Genomic DNA, 16,731 nt, shown 5'->3' with positions numbered 1-16,731 from the left:
GTGATTACAAGACTAGTTTCTATATAACTAAGAATCCCCAAAAGTTGTTGAAATCCTTTCAGTGGGAATATGAAATGGTCTAGGTACTTTATTTTACCTTGCTGCTAACGTCCTTGAGTTTAGGGATTTCCAAAAAACTTAAGAAAAATTGACAGAATCTATATCAAAATATCATTAGATGTCTTTGAGTGGTGAGATTATGGTTCAAATTTTTACTTATTAATTTTTAAGTTTATTAATTTTTTTCTCACTAAGAATATACTACTTTTTTAAAGTAAATAAAATAATAAATGTTTTTTTAGAAAAACCAGAACAAACGAAAACAAAGGAAAGCAATCCGAATGAAATAGTGCCATTTACTCTAGTGATCAGGAAGAATACATTTTTCAGGTCTTAGCTGTTAAGGTAAAAGTGGAGCATCTAAGCATCCTGTCTTTTTTTTTTTTTTTTTTTTTTTTTTCATCCTGTCTCTTTGACACTGCTATAAATCTGAGAGCCTCACTGAACTCCAAGTGGGTTTAGGGAGCTTAGTAATCGGGGTCTTTAATGGAACATGGGTAGTAATTTGTTGACTGGTTCATGACGTTTTTGACAGTAAACTGAATGAGGCTCGATTTGTGAAAGAACCTAACAGTTTCTTATTATTGATATAAAAGTTTCTTGGATAGGAAATTTTTGTGAAACAAAGAATAATCTGGAAACCAGAGGATTGGCAACACCTGAAAGGATAAAAGAAGGGGACTTCGGCAGTAAGAGAAAAAAATGTAGGAGACTGAAATTAAATCTTAAACATGAAATTGGTAAAAGATTGTTTTCAATTATAATGAGAAAATATTGTAGACTTTAAAATGAAGAAACAATGTTAATCTTATAAATTATAGAGGTGGAACATAATCTTTGTTTTGGTCTATTTCGTGTTTATGTATTTGCTTTGCATTTAGGGGTTGTATTAAGTGAAAGTACTAACTTTTACCTATATTGTACTAAGTGAAAGTACTAACTTTTACCTATATTGTACTCCAACCAAACTAAGTATTTGTATATCTTAGAAATACTAGTATTTTGAACTTTTTCATTTTGAGTTTTTTCTTCCCTTAGGCAGAATTGTAAATTAAATTGTAATTCTTTACAGGTGATCTAGTGCAAATGAGTGGGTGTTTGCATGTATTTTACTTCTTGACTTCATATTAGAAAAGCAACGCCGTTCTTTCCTCCTATGTGTTTCCTGTACTCCTCATACAGAATACTTCACTTCTGACATTTCTGGTCATCACATGTATGTGAGGTTTTTCCCCACACCAAGCAATTCTCTTCAACACCAGCTGGATGTCCTACTTCAATTCTCACACTGTCTGTCTGGAGATGGTATCAGATCCCACACGTTAAGGGCTCAGTCCCACAAGACTGCTCCCACCCCACTTCATATGCCAATCACAAGTAGTAGGTCCTCAGGTTAGGCACAACTTCTGTCTGACTTGGACTTGGCTACAAATCAGAGGTTCTCACGACCTTCTCCTCATGTTTGATTAAATTGCTATAGTGGCTCACAGAACTCAGGGAAACACTTATGTTTACCAGTTTATTAAAGGATATGATAAAGGATACAGATGAACAGTCAGATGAAGAAATATATAGGGCAAGGTCTGGGATGGTCCCCAGCACGGGAACTTCTGTCCCCATGGAATTGGGGTGCCTCACCTTCCCTGTGTGGATGTGTTCACCAACTTGGAGGCCCTCTGAACCCTATATAGTATTGTGATTTTATGGAGGCTTCATCATGTAGGCAAAATGGATCATTAACTCCATTTTCAGCCCTTTTGCCTTCTCAAGAGAATGGGGAGTAGGGGAGCTTGGGGAATGGGGCTGAAAATTCTAAGCTTCTAATCATGGCTTGTTCTTTCTGGTGAGCAGCTCTCTTCAGAAGCCATCTAGAAGCCTGCCCAAATTTGCCTCACTAGAACAAAAGACACTTCTATCACCCAGAAAATTACAAGGGTTTCAGGAGCTCTGTGTCAGGAACTGGGGTCAAAGACCAAATATTAGAACAAAAGATGCTCCTAGTGCTCTTATCACTTAGGAAATTACAAGCGTTTCAGGAACCCTGTGTCAGGAGCCAGCACCAGAGACCAATATACATGTCTTTCTATTATCTCACAGACTTAGAAAAACAAAACAAAACATTGTGAGAGACTAAAAGTATTACGAACTGTATTATCACAATGAATGTTTATATTGATGTTGTATGTACTTGGAAATGGAAAAGCAAAATTGTACAAATAGTGTATCCTGTCTTAGAATCTGACCTTTAAATTTTCATTTGAAAAGAAATCAGAGTATTGCTGTTATAACACATGCATTATGGTCTTAGTTGTACAGAATAAACAAAAGACTTTCTTGAACAGGTTTGAAATAATTGTTTGACATTTTCCAGGAAAATCAGATGCATGTGCCAAATGTAGACTGCTGGCAACTTGTTCTCCTTTTATACAGAGATAAAGGCCACCAGGAAGTCTTTTGAAATTCTACAGTAGCTTGTAATGGGATCTGCGGAACTTGATATTTAACTTTATAACTGTTATTTTCAATTAATAATTATAAGACCTGAACAAGTCATCTAACTTCTCTGTTCACTATTTTCTTTATTTTAAAATGAAGATATTGTACTAGATGATTTCTAAAGCATCTTCCACTTCTAAAATGCTATAATTTTATTTCACATTAGGATTCTTCTGCTAATGCAGATTTATAAAAATGAGATAGTTGGTTGATAAAGTGGTTGTGGCATTTTACATTCCCACTAGCAAAGTTGAGAGTTCTATTTGCTCTAAATCCTCTTCAACACTTGGTAGCATCAATTTTTAAGATTTCAGCTATTCTAATAGGTGTATAATGTTATCTCATTGTGGCTTTAATTTGTATTTCTCTAATGACTGTGATGTTGAACATCTTTTCATGTGCATATTAGCCATTCATTTATCTTTTTTTGGTGAAATATCTATTGACATCTTTTGTCCATTTTAATTTGGGTTGTTTGTCTTCTACTCATTGTGTTGTAAGAGTTCTGTATACATTCATTGTGTTGTAAGAGTTCTGTATACATTCTAGATACAAGACCATGGTCAGATTTTTGTGTTGAGAATATTTTCTCCCATGATGTGGTTTGCCTTTCATTATTTTTACAGTGTCTTTGGAAGAGTAGATTTAAATTTTGATGATGTCCAATTTTTCCATATTTTTCTTTTATGGTTTGTGCTTTTTGTATCCTAAGAAATCTCAACCTATTTTTATGTGGCTATGATTTTCTCCTATGTTTTCTTCCTGAATATTTATAGTTTTAGCTTTTTTAAAAATAAATTTATTTATTTATTTTTGGCTGTGTTGAGTCTTCGTTGCTGTGTGTGGGCTTTCTCTAGTTGCAGCGAGCGGGGGCTACTCATTGCGGTGGCTTCTCGTTGCGGAGCACGGTCTCCAGGCGCGTGGGCTCAGTAGTTGTGGCACATGGGCTCTAGAACGCAGGCTTAGTATTTGTGGCACACAGGCTTAGTTGCTCCGCAGCATGTGGGATCTTCCCGAACCAGGGTTCGAACCCGTGTCCCCTGCATTGGCAGGCGGATTCATAACCACTGCACCACCAGGGAAGTCCCTGTTCTGGACTTCATTCTATCCCATTGACCTATTCTTTTGTCCTTATGTCAATATCAGTCTTAATTATTAAGGCTTTATAGTAAGGCTGGAATGTCAGTAGTTTAACTCCTTCCACTTTATTCTTCCTTTTCAAAATTGTTTTGCTGGTCTAGGTCCTTTGTATTTTCCTATAAATTTTAAAATCGATATCAATTTCTACCAAAAAAAACCTTCAGAGATTTTGTTTGAGATTGAATCTTTAGATAAATTTGAAGCAAAGGATGTGACCTGGGTTGGAGAGGCAGTTGACTGATCATGCACACTACATTAAGTCCTTCCTTGAAGGAGGATCTTAGTGGAGCATCTCCAAGTCTACAGAGTTACAGTGGTTGATAGTGTTGTTCAAATCTTCAATATTCTTACTGGGTTTTGTGTGTGTGTGTATTCTATCAGTTACTGGGAAAGGTGGGTTAAAATCTCATATTCTGACTGGATTTACCTGTTTTTCCTTTTAGTTCTGTAAGTTTTTGCTTTATGTATTTTGAAGCTATGTTGTTAGCACATATACATTTATAATGGTTATATCTTCCTGATGTGTTGATTCTTTTATCATTACAAAGTGTCCTTTAATTCTAAAAATAATTCTTATGTAATCTGTTTTGCCTGATATTAATCTAACCCCTCCAACTTTCTCATAGTTATTTTCCTCATGGCTTTTATCATTTTCCACCCTTTTACTTTTTAACATATTTGTATCTTCATATTTAAAGTGAGTTTCTTAGAGTTAATATTAAATTGCTTTAGAAAAAATACAGAAACTTTGCTACTTTTATTATTGGGGGAAGCCAGGTGGAGGGTACATGAGAACTCCTGTACTATTTTTTTCAACTATGTGAGTCTAAAATTATTTCAAGAATGTTTATAGTTGCCTGTTGGTTGGTGCATTTTTGTAGTAACTTCTCTAAAATTCTTGTCTGATAATTCCAACATCTGTATCAACTATGTGTTGTTGTCCTTTGATTGTCCTTATTCATCCTAGTTGAGATTTTTTTTTCTGTCTTTGGAATGATGAGTATACTCATTTTGGATTGTATCCTGGATGTTCTGAGTGTTATGAGACCTTGGTTCCTACTTAAATCGTCTGTATTAGTAGGCAGCCACTGGAGAGGGAGGAATGGTGCTGCATCTTCGCTGACATTCCCCTTATATAGGGCAGGAATGGTTGGCAGGGCTCTGCCCCCATAGTCTTTGTGGCTGCATCCTGGTGGGGGATGGGAGGGCCACCACCTCTGTTGTCCTTTGTGCAGGGTTGGGATGGTCAGCAAGGCTCTGCCCCACAGATTATACAGCACTCATTTGGGAGGGTTGCATCCTTCAGGGCTGCTGTCTTCCCAGTCCTTTGGTTGGAGACAGTGGGTTTTTTCTTATGGCTTTTTTGTTGTTGACCTACACCTGTTGGTGGTTCCAGGTTGTAAACTGCTGTCACACCCAGGGTGAGATACATGAATGGCAAATCTCAAGATTTTTTAATCACTCAAGATCTGCAGTCTCTAGCCAGTTTGTCTTATTTTTGTCACCTTTTCAGAGTCTCCTTGTAGTTGCTTTGTCTTTGGTCCAAGGTTTATAGTTGTAATTAGCAGGAAGAGTAGGATGCAGTGCACTTAATTTATCTTGTTTGGAACCAGACATCTCTTACTGGTTTTTTTTTTTTTTTTTTTTTTTAAATATTTTATTTATTTATTTATTTATTTATTTATGGCTGTGTTGGGTCTTCGTTTCTGTGCGAGGGCTTTCTCCAGTTGCGGCAAGTGGGGGCCACTCTTCATCGCGGTGCGCGGGCCTCTCACCATCGCGGCCTCTCCCGTTGCGGAGCACAGGCTCCAGACGCGCAAGCTCAGCAATTGTGGCTCATGGGCCCAGCCGCTCTGCGGCATGTGGGATCCTCCCAGACCAGGGCGCGAACCCGTGTTACCCGCATTGGCAGGCAGACTCTCAACCACTGCGCCACCAGGGAAGCCCTGGTTTTTAAAATATTTATAATTTCTGTATTTTCTGTTTATTTGTCCTGTGTATTTTGTTTTTCAGGCAAATGAAGATAAAACAATGTCAGCCAACCTAAAATACCTTTCCTTGGGAATTTTGGTCTTTCAGACTACCAGTCTGGTTCTAACGATGCGTTATTCTAGGACTTTAAAAGAGGAGGGGCCTCGTTATCTGTCATCTACAGCCGTGGTTGTTGCTGAACTTTTGAAGATAATGGCCTGTATTTTATTAGTCTACAAAGACAGCAGTAGGTATCTAGGTTTTTTAAGTCATTGCAATTTATTTAATTATTTTGGAGTTATTCACATGTGATATATATATATAGTATATATATGTATAGGTACCTATATATATGACATATATATATATATATATATATATGTAACTACACATTTGAACACTTGCATTATTTAAGAACATTTCAATTTTCATTTTATTAAGATGGTTTTAGTCTAGTAATAAAGGTATTTTATTCTTATCTATGTTATGATTCATGTCCTCTGGTTAATGCTGTAAATATGAAACAAAGTTTCTTGCATTTATAATAATTTGAGAGTAAGTAATTTAGAGGAGTAATAATTTTTTACTAAAGTCAAGGCTTTTTTATTTTATTGGCTGCATGATTAGTCCAGCAGTGACTAATTTGATATAGTTTTTAAAAAAAAAAAATCTTTATTGAGGGAATTCCCTGGTGGTCCAGTGGTTAGGGCTCCATGTGGTTAGATTATTTGGGGGTACATTAAAATGAAAAACAGACTTTTTTCATGTTTTTATATATCAAACCAAATGAGAAGACAAGCAACAGATTGAGAGAAGATATTTACATCACAGGTAATCACTAATAATTAATATCCAGAATGTACAAAGAACTCCCACAACTCAATAAGAAAACGATAAGAAACTCAACAAAAAAGGGACAAAAGGTATAAATAGGCAACTTACAGAAGAGAAAACCTGAGTGGCCAATCAATGTATAAAAAGATGTTCAACCTCTCTAGCAATCAGAGAAATCAAATTAAAGCCACAAGACTCAATTCCACTACCCTCATACTTCTAATGAGAAAAATATGTGACAGCATCAATTATTTAAAAATTTAATTTTAAAGATGAGCTAATATTTTATATTTTTTCTGCTAAAACTAAAAAAATCTTTTGGTAATTTTTGTTTTACTTACATAATTTTTTTACCATTATTTTAGTCAGGAAAGGCTGAATATCAAGTAACATTCTTTAGTTATTTTCATTTTGTAAACTAAACATTGTAAATCAACTATACTCCAATAAAAATTAATTTAAAAAAAGGTATTTTCATTTTAAAACAGTTTTCATAAAGTTTGCAAGTTTTTTTATCATCACCTTTTTTGACCATGATTCTTTCTTTCTTCCTTTCTTTCTTTCTTTCTTTCTTTCTTTCTTTCTTTCTTTCTTTCTTTCTTTCTTTCTTTCTTTCTTTCTTTCTTTCTTTCTTTCTTGCTGTGTTGGGTCTTCGTTTCTGTGCGAGGGCTTTCTCTAGTTGTGGCAAGTGGGGGCCACTCTTCATCGCGGTGCGCGGGCCTCTCATTATCGCGGCCTCTCTTGTTGAGGAGCACAGGCTCCAGACGCGCAGGCTCAGTAATTGTGGCTCACGGGCCTAGCTGCTCCGTGGCATGTGGGATCTTCCCAAACCAGGGCTCGAACCCGTGTCCCCTGCATTGGCAGGCAGATTCTCAACCACTGTGCCACCAGGGAAGCCCAAGTTTGCAAGTTTTATGTTGGGAGAGAAAATCATCTGTGAAGTGTATTATTGGTAAGGTGGTAGGGTTCCTTAGAATTTCTCCTTTATTTGGGGGTTTATGTATCTCTGAAAGTTCTTTGGACATTTTTTTGTGATTGATACTGTGGGTTGGCTAGCTCAGAGTCCATTTTTAACTCCTTTCTCCCTTTCTTATCTCTAATGTGGAGAATATAAAAGAAAAGAATTGATTTTCCAGCTCCCTTGTAGCAGGGGGTAGTTATGCAACACACAGTCTTGGTCAGTGAGAGGGAAGAAGATGCCTACTAGGCCACTGTTTCCTCCTCTTCTTTCTTCCTTCCAGAAAGAAGAACCAGAGGTGCATCAGTCAGTTGGTAACCTGTTGCAAAAAATCACGTAGACAATACATGAAAAGCATGAAAAAAAAAAGCCAATATATATACAGAGAGAGCTAGGTCCCTGATGTCATCACGGAGCTGCTGTAGCAGCTTTTGACCTGGACTCATGCCATGTGAGACAAATCCCTATGGGTTTGAGCCACTGTTGGTTGGGTTTTCTGTTGTTTGAGCCAAACCTACTTCCTGGTATCCTTCTTTTCATGATTAAAGTCTTCATAATTATTAATTGGCATTAATGGCTGATGATAAAATACATTATAAAATACAAGGTATCAATATTATAATATTGCTATGATAAAGTAAGAATACTTGGTTGACAAGTTAATACTTTGAGGTTTTGGTTATCACAAATACATATGTGTATATATAATCAATTTGATTTATTTCCCAATGAAAAAAAAATATGTATAAAGATAATGCTCTTCTTAATATGCTACCTTATAATATTTAGTATTAGCATCATTAAAGGTATAGGTATACCTTATTTTATTGCAGATATTGTGTTTTTTACAAATTTAAGATTTGTGGCAACCCTCCATTTGTCAGATGATGGTGAGTATTTTTTAGCAATAAAGTATTTTTTAATTAGGGTATGCACATTTTTTTTTTAGACAATCTTATTGCACAGTTAATAGACTACAGTAAAGTATAAACGTAACTTTTATATGCACTGAGAAACCAAAAAAATTCTTGTGACTCACTTTATTGTGATATTCACTTTATGGCAGTGGTCTGGAAATGAACCTGCAATATCTCTGAGGTACGTCTGTATAATTTAGACCTAAAAGGATCTTAACATGTAGCCAAATTTACATTTTTTACAGGTGAAAAAACTGAGGACTTGAGAGTATGTAACTTATTTGGAGTTACTTAATTACTGATTTTGCCCATTTCATGTTTTTTCTAGAATGTAGTCTAAGAGCACTGAATCGAATACTACATGATGAAATTCTTAATAAACCTATGGAAACACTTAAACTTGCTATTCCATCAGGGATATATACTCTTCAGAATAATTTACTCTATGTGGCACTGTCAAATCTAGATGCAGCTACTTATCAGGTATTTAAAATACATTTCTAGTAGTGTTTCTAAGAAAGAAAGAAACAAACAATAATATTAGCTGTTTTCTCTTTCAGGTCACATATCAGTTGAAAATTCTTACAACTGCATTATTTTCTGTGTCGATGCTTAGTAAAAAATTAGGTGTGTACCAGTGGCTCTCCCTAGTAATTTTGATGACAGGAGTTGCTTTTGTGCAGGTAACTATTCAAGATAAGTATAACTTTTACTTTTATCACAGTTTCAAAACCTCATTTTGGAGAATATGGTTCTGTTATTTGTTGAAGAAAATTAATGCTTATTCTCACAACTGACATTTTTTGAGGGCTTCCTTTGAGCAAGATACTACATTGGGACTGTAAATGACACAAAGAAGTAAAATCAAATTATCCGACGTAAAGAAATGAACAGTCTATTTAGGGAAATAAGACGCTGTAGGTAAAACAAAGCTGATTTTTACTGAGTGTCTGGACATTTGAGATCAACCACTGCCTTCCTGTTGTCTCTCAGCTTCCCTGATACCACTCGCTCCTGGTTCTTTTCACATCTTTCTAATGATTCCTTATTGGTTTCCTTCCTGGGGTCCTCTTCCCTGATATTCCCATTAGATATTGTGTTGTTGATAGGCTTGTTATTTCTCTTAAATTATGTCCTTAGTTTTGGAGACTTCATTCTTTCTGAAGGTTTTTACTAACACATATGCTTATAGCTTCTTGGTCTGTGTCATCAGCTCTGGTTATCACCTCTAGTTTCAGATTTATATATCTAAAAGCACATTGGACATCTTTGTTTGGTTGTTCAATAGGCCTTATAAACTCAGTGTATCCAAAGCTACACTTTACCTTTTCCCCACCAAACCTGTTCTTTATTTCTGTTTTTTTCCAGTCATGATTTACTTAGCCTGAGAGTTCTCCTAGACTCTTCCTTTAGCCTGTACATCCAGTCAATCACTAAGACTTTCTGATTCTGCTTTCTAATACTTCTTGATTCTGTCCTTGTCTGTCTCTACTAACACTTCCCCATTTCATGCCTTCTTTGTGTCTCAAGTAATCTTTTGCCTCCTAATTGATTTTTTTTTTTTTTTTAACTTCTGTCTTACAATTCAGCCTCCACTTAGTCACCACTGTGGTCTATCTAAAAGAAATCCAATCATGTCAATCTCCTGCCGTCCAAAGCCCCCCTCCCCTACAATCACTTTCCTCAGAGTGTGGTATGTATATTTTGAATAAATATTTCTAATAGTTATTTAAGTGGTTATTAGAAAAATATAATTGGCATATCAAATCCATATTTTCATAGATCCTGCTTAAGGTAAGGTAAAGTCGGTATTCAGTTTTTAAAAGTGAGGTATTTTAAATTAAAATATCAAGTAATTAATAGTTTAGGGAGAACATACATTTGACAAAAACCATGAAGATGATAGGGAAATAAGTGAAGATTTAGGAACACTGATCTACAGAATAAAGCTCAGAATGGTTAGCATGAAATGGACCTTCCATAATGAAACAACGGCTCCATACTCATTTTTGCTGCTCCAACACTTCACACTCTGAATTTCTACAACTGAACTGCTTGTGGAGGCTATTTTGTGCATCTGTGCATTTATTATACTCTTTCTCTCTTTTAGGGTATTTTTGAAATTATAAATTATAACAGTAATATCACTATGGGGAAAAAAAAATGATTCTAAGTTTTTCTTTCAAAAGCTCTCCTCTGCAATCCCCAAGAATGGTATTGGTTGCATTTTTACCTTAAGGTCTAAGAGTGGACTCTAAATATGTATTTTGTAAAACATTATAGGAATTAAACTTCAGTTTTGTTTTTCTTTTTGTTCAGTGGCCCTCAGATTCTCAAGAGCTTAATTCGAAGGAACTTACAGCTGGCTCACAATTCGTAGGCCTCATGGCAGTTCTCACAGCATGTTTTTCAAGTGGCTTTGCTGGGGTTTACTTTGAGAAAATCTTAAAAGAAACCAAACAATCAGTGTGGATAAGAAACATTCAACTTGGTAAGTTTTAAATGTTTTCTAATATTATTTTTAAAGGATTATATTGTTATGTTTAAAGATTTCTATGTTTTTCTGTTTTTTTAAAAATTTTTTGGCCACGCCACACAGCATGCGGGATCTTAGTTCTCCAACCAGGGATTGAACCTATGCCCCCTGCATTGGGAGCACAGCGTCTTAACCACTGGACCGCCAGGGAAGTCCTATGTGTCTTTAATTAAATAAACCTTTTATAAAAGCTGCTGTTGATGCAAATATCTGGCAGGGTTTTTGCCTTTTGAAAAACTGTATTTTAAATGAATGTCTTTTATTCAAGAATATGGAATTTTAGGTCTGTGCTCATAAGAGTGTATGAAGCCTGTTTCTGTCCTCACCATTTGGAGCCTTTGTCTTTGGTTGCTATGTTTTCCACAGATGTTGCAAATAACTTACATATTTTCCTCCTGGAAAAAGAGATTAAGATAGCAAATTTAATTATATGATACAGTGTTATCAGCTACAGTCACCATGTTGTATATCAAATCACCACAATGTACACTTAAAATGTCTTAGAATTTTACTTATCAATTATACCTCAAAAAAGCTGAAAAAAATAGATACTTAAATGGAGGAAGTTTGAAATGAAGAAATTTTTGTCTCTTTAAAATCTTACTATGCTTTTTTATTTCAAGTTGTTACATTTTAGCTTTTAAATACTACAGCATTTTTCTAACTGAAGGTGAAGTTTAAAAGAAAAAAGAGATTGAGAGATTGCCTTTGAATAGATATTTAAACTATTTGTATACAGTATTGTAACATTTAACTCCTCATACAAAGATTTCAGAATTTAGTATTCTTGTCATATTATTCATTTTCTAAGATGCTACATGTGAGAAGCAGCTCAATTGCAAATCAACATGTTCTGTTTTAAGCCTCTGTCCCTGTGACTTTGGAGCTCACCTTTGAAACCATTGTTTTTTTCTTTGAAGCCACTGTTTTTTTCTTCACATCAGCTTAATAGCTATACCATGTTTCATGATAGCAGTCATAACAGGCCCTTCCAGGCCCTATGCAGTGAATTGTCTGTAATCCTAATGGCCTGTATTTTAAGACAAACCTTCAAAATTTGATTAAAGTCCATCCTTTCAGCTGTTTTCACATAATATGATAACAAACAGACTGAACCTTCATTTTATCACACAGTATTTATTTGTTTCTCTGCAAAATTTGTAGAAATGTATCGTGTGTGTTTTTTTTTTTTTAAGAACTTCAAGGTAAATATTTTTGAAAACAAAATTAAATTAGCTTCCCTTTGTTCAGTTTGTCTAGAAGGCAAGTTCAGACTTGAAAAGCATTCACCATTTCAGAAAGAGTGTATCTATAGCATAGTGGTTAAGAACTCTTGGTTTGGTAGTCTGACCACTCAAATCCTGATTTTATTACCTACCACGTGTGTGGCATTACAGAACTTACTTAACCTTCCTCTCTGCTTCCTCATCTATAAAATATACTTAATTATGGTACTTATTTCATATGTTGCTATGAGGATTAAATGAGAGAATACATGTAAAATGTTTAGAATAAAGTGCCTTGTGCTTTATTAGTGCCTAAGCACTTATGTCAGCTATTTACATTAATATGCAAATATGAGAAAAGAAAGAAACATTCAGGTTTGTATGAGTTGCCCCAAATTTTCTCGATTATAAGATAAAAATGAAAGGTCAGAATTCATGATTCTGTGGTGTTACATGGATTTCTTATTCCTTGGTTTGACCTCATAACACAATCTAATGGTAATGGTAATAACTCAGAGTTCTGAAAAGGATACATAAATAAGTTATAGATAACTCGAGATTACAAAAACAAAACAATGTATAGAAGTTTTCAAACATCAACGGTCAAAGATTAGCTAATTGATAAGATCCAATATTAGCCACAGAATGGAGAAACAGGAACTCTTGTTACCTAAGGTTGCTAGGAATACAGTCTTCCCTTGGTATCTGTGGGGGATTGGTTCCAGGACCGCCGTGGATGATCAAGTCCCTTGTATAAAATGGTGTATAGTGTTTGCATATAACTTATGCAATCTTCTCATATACACTGAATCATCTCTAGATTATTTATAATACCTAATACAGTGTAAATCCTTTGTAAATAAGTTGCTATGCCGGCAAATTCAAGCTTTGTTTTTTGGAACTTTCTGGAATTTTTTTTTTTTACATTTTTGGTTCACGGATGGTTGAATCTGTGGATGCAAAACCTGCGAATATGGAGGGCTAACTGGTAGACTGATGTAACCTTATTGGATCTCAATTTGGGAATATATAACAAAATTTTAAATAAATTACAGCTTTAATGTAAAAATTCCATGTCTGGATAAGAATTTATCCTACAGATATAAATATTTATACAAGAGCACAAAGATAAATGTCCAAGTTTATTCATTTCAGCATTGGTTACAATTGTAAAAAATAGAAAACATTTAGAATACTGGTTAAATAAATTATCAATACGATTAAATGGTGTAGTGGTTAAGATCATAGACTTCAAAACCACTCTGCCTGGATTAAAATTTTGAATCCATCACTAACCAGCAACATGAATTTGGGCAAGTTTATTTAACCTCTCTTTGCTTCAGTTTCTTCATCTGTAAAATGAGCTAGAAGTGTCTACCTCATAGGGTTGTTATGAGTTAACATACATAAAGCACTTAGTACATTTCGTTGCATGTGGCATTATATGTGTATTTCGTACTATTATTGTCCGTACGATGGAATATTATACAACTGATAGAAAGAATGCAGTAGATCTGTACATACTGACATGTGTGTACTCTTCTGTACTCTATACATTTTTTGTAATTATCAAGTGTTATTTTTATAATTAAAAAAGAAATGAATAATACCCTTGGAAGTGTTTATTTTTGTGATTTTGTATTATGCCAGTATTATTTTCATGTTCTAAATTAGACATATTAAAATGATAGAGTTGGCATAAATAAAAAGAAAGAACATTTCACATCCCTTTTAGTTCTTTTTCACTGTGGAATACTTTGATTAGTTGTGGCTTAAAAAAAAATTGCTTTACCCTGCAATCTTTGCATATCTTACCACAGACTGCCCCAAAGAGATGACCCCTGTAGTATCCATTTCTTTATTCATAGTTTAGGATTGCTCCAGGAAATCTTAGATCCAGTAGTCATGTGATAAGCTCTGTGGTAGAAGTAAGGGATTCAGCAGTGAATAAGACACATTTCAGGCTCTCACTGAGCTGACTTTCCCTAACAGTGAGACTTCAATAACAACATTCTGATGTTGCCTATGGCTGATGGTTTCTTAGCTCTAATTTTTTGTTTATTAATTATTGTACATCCAAAATTTCTAAATAAAGGAAAATGCTGGACCACATACCTGAGCTATTATATCTGCATGTATGAATGTGAATATATGAAAATCTAGATCTAGTAAATAGGAAGATATAAGATACAATGAAATACACCAAAAGTGAGCATTTTACAAATATTGGAATGGGACAGCCATTTAGTCCTGGAATGTATACATTATATTTTTTCAGTCCTCCAAAGTTGGTAATCTCTGTTCTTTTTTATATTCCCATGTCTTTTTATTACAGTCATAATATAGTACTAAGTATACTTTTCTTAAGTTTATATAATTATACAAGTAAAAAAATTTTAAAGTAGTCTAATTTTATCAAAAAGGAAAAGTTAAGTTGAAAATTATTTGGAATGTTAATGGAAAAATATCTCTCCAGACAAACTAAATGATGGTATGACATAGACTTTACTTTTTTTTTAGGTTTCTTTGGGAGTATATTTGGATTAATGGGTGTATATGTTTATGATGGAGAACTGGTATCAAAGAATGGATTTTTTCAGGGGTATAACCGGCTGACCTGGATAGTTGTTGTTCTTCAGGTAAAGCATTTAAAGTCTTACATTTATGCTAATAAATTTTATTTTAATATAGAGAATCAAGGTAGCTATGATATACTGATATGAGGGAAAAGGGTCCCTCCTATCAGTACTCTCATTATCTCTAGTTTATTCAGGGAAGTTAAAATAGAACTGATCTAAATGCCGTAATGAAAACTTATTTGAAAATGAATCATGGATGAACTTTATGGTATTTAAATTTAACATAACGAAAATGCAAGTTTAAGAATAAAAGAGTTGAAAGCTGAGGACAAATATAACTTGTAATTTTTCTACTGTTCTGATCATTTTACAGGAAGTCTGTGGTCAGCTATTTCAGGCTCCAGAAGCAGATCTAGATATTTAAATCTGTAACAGTTTATAGTTTATATTTTGGTTACATATTGGAGTATTCCTATTAAATTACCTCGGCTTATAACTTGAAATTATTCAAGGGTTGAGTAATTTCATCTTCAAAAAATACTTACTGAGTACTCTGGAGGATACAAAAATGAAGATAGAAGTCTCTGTCTTCACAAAGCCTTTCTCTAGAGGTATTTGAAGCTGTAAGAAACAAGGTCCCTCAGGGAGGATGGGTGAAGGTGGCAAAGGATAGTTGTGTTTTGAAAGCAGGAAGGATACTTCTATTTTTAATATAGGAGAAAAGGAGACAAGGGTAAGTGAAAATTCAGAGAAAATTTGAGGTAGAGATAGGGTAAGTCAGGAGAGTTTATGTAGATGGCTTTTATCCTATCAAGGAGGGAAGCTCTCTTTCCTTAAGAGGGGGCTAAAGACTTGAGAAAAATTTAAAAGGTTTGGTACAGTTGGTATGAGGGAGTAAATAGAGGAATGAGAACACTGCTAAGAAATACCAGGACTCAAACATCAATTTGTAGTGAGCTCACTTGGCATAATTTGTGACTTTCTCTCATAAAGCTTCTACCATTTGAAGACGTGCAGTGAAAGTGGGTAACCCAGACTTGGGAGCTGATATGTAGGGTTTGGTAGAAAACAAAACTATGAGATATGGTAAAACTTTGTTATTTAAGTAGCCACAATTTGGAATTTGAGAGGGATTTGGTAGAAAGTTCTTCACTGTCAAAGAGAATGATTAAAGTGCTTTAGGAAGAGTAATCTGACAGCAATGAAAGATAGATTAGAATGGGAAGAAACTAGAGGAAGAAATCGAAGTTGGCTATTAAAAGGCTAGTAAAATAACTTTCAAGTTACAGTTTATTTTTAATCAAAAGTAAAAATATTTCACTAATCAGTGTGTCCAATTTTCCCACATTTGTCTGAACAAGTGATTAATTACTAAATTGGATGCGGATAGATGTTATGAGGGTCAAACTCCATTGTAACAAACTGCAGATTATGCTGGTAGTTATTTTATCAGATACCTTTTGAAATAAGGGGGCTATTGAACAAAACCTAGAAGTCCATTTGTTATGAGATGTTTAATAAAAATCACTTACTTTAATGGGATTAGATTATAGGACAAAGCCTAAAGCTTCATTGAGATTGTTTTGAAAAGCAGTTTTATATATGTTTAATTTTTAAAATAATCTTTTAAAACTTCTGCAGGCACTGGGAGGCCTTGTAATAGCTGCTGTTATTAAGTATGCAGATAACATTTTAAAAGGATTTGCAACCTCTCTGTCCATAATATTATCAACACTGATATCTTATTTTTGGCTACAAGATTTCGTACCAACCAGGTAGTGTATTCTTTTCTATTTCTTTAAATCTCCAAAAGTATATAGAAAAATAAGAGTCCTTCATAAGATCTAATCTGAAAAATTTTGTTCTATTACAACTTTCGAAGAAATATAGTAAGATTCATTTAACTATCTTTTTAAAAAGGTTTCAAACTAAATGCATGAAAGAAAATCTAACACTGGAAAGCAATTTATACAATTTGGCTGACTAGAATTTTCCCAATGGATCTGAATAGGTT

At 34.4% G+C, this 16,731-nt stretch overlaps 1 protein-coding gene across 2 annotated transcripts in view; it reads left to right on the top strand.

Moving 5' to 3' along the window:
- Positions 1-16,731, top strand: part of SLC35A3 (solute carrier family 35 member A3) — a 46,219-nt gene that overhangs the window by 19,801 nt on the left and 9,687 nt on the right. The window contains exons 2-7 of one of the 2 annotated variants that reach the window (XM_082452851.1): positions 5,710-5,914; positions 8,705-8,859; positions 8,937-9,059; positions 10,696-10,867; positions 14,659-14,777; positions 16,359-16,492. In XM_082452851.1, the coding sequence (XP_082308977.1) occupies positions 5,728-5,914; positions 8,705-8,859; positions 8,937-9,059; positions 10,696-10,867; positions 14,659-14,777; positions 16,359-16,492 (890 nt within the window). In that variant the 5' untranslated portion in view covers positions 5,710-5,727. The other variant, XM_082452852.1, reaches the window with a different exon arrangement.

The sequence above is a fragment of the Balaenoptera physalus genome (genome assembly GCF_965194825.1).
Source record: "Balaenoptera physalus genome assembly, chromosome: 1".
Lineage (NCBI taxonomy): Eukaryota > Metazoa > Chordata > Mammalia > Artiodactyla > Balaenopteridae > Balaenoptera > Balaenoptera physalus.
This window is presented reverse-complemented; position numbering and strand designations above follow the sequence as displayed.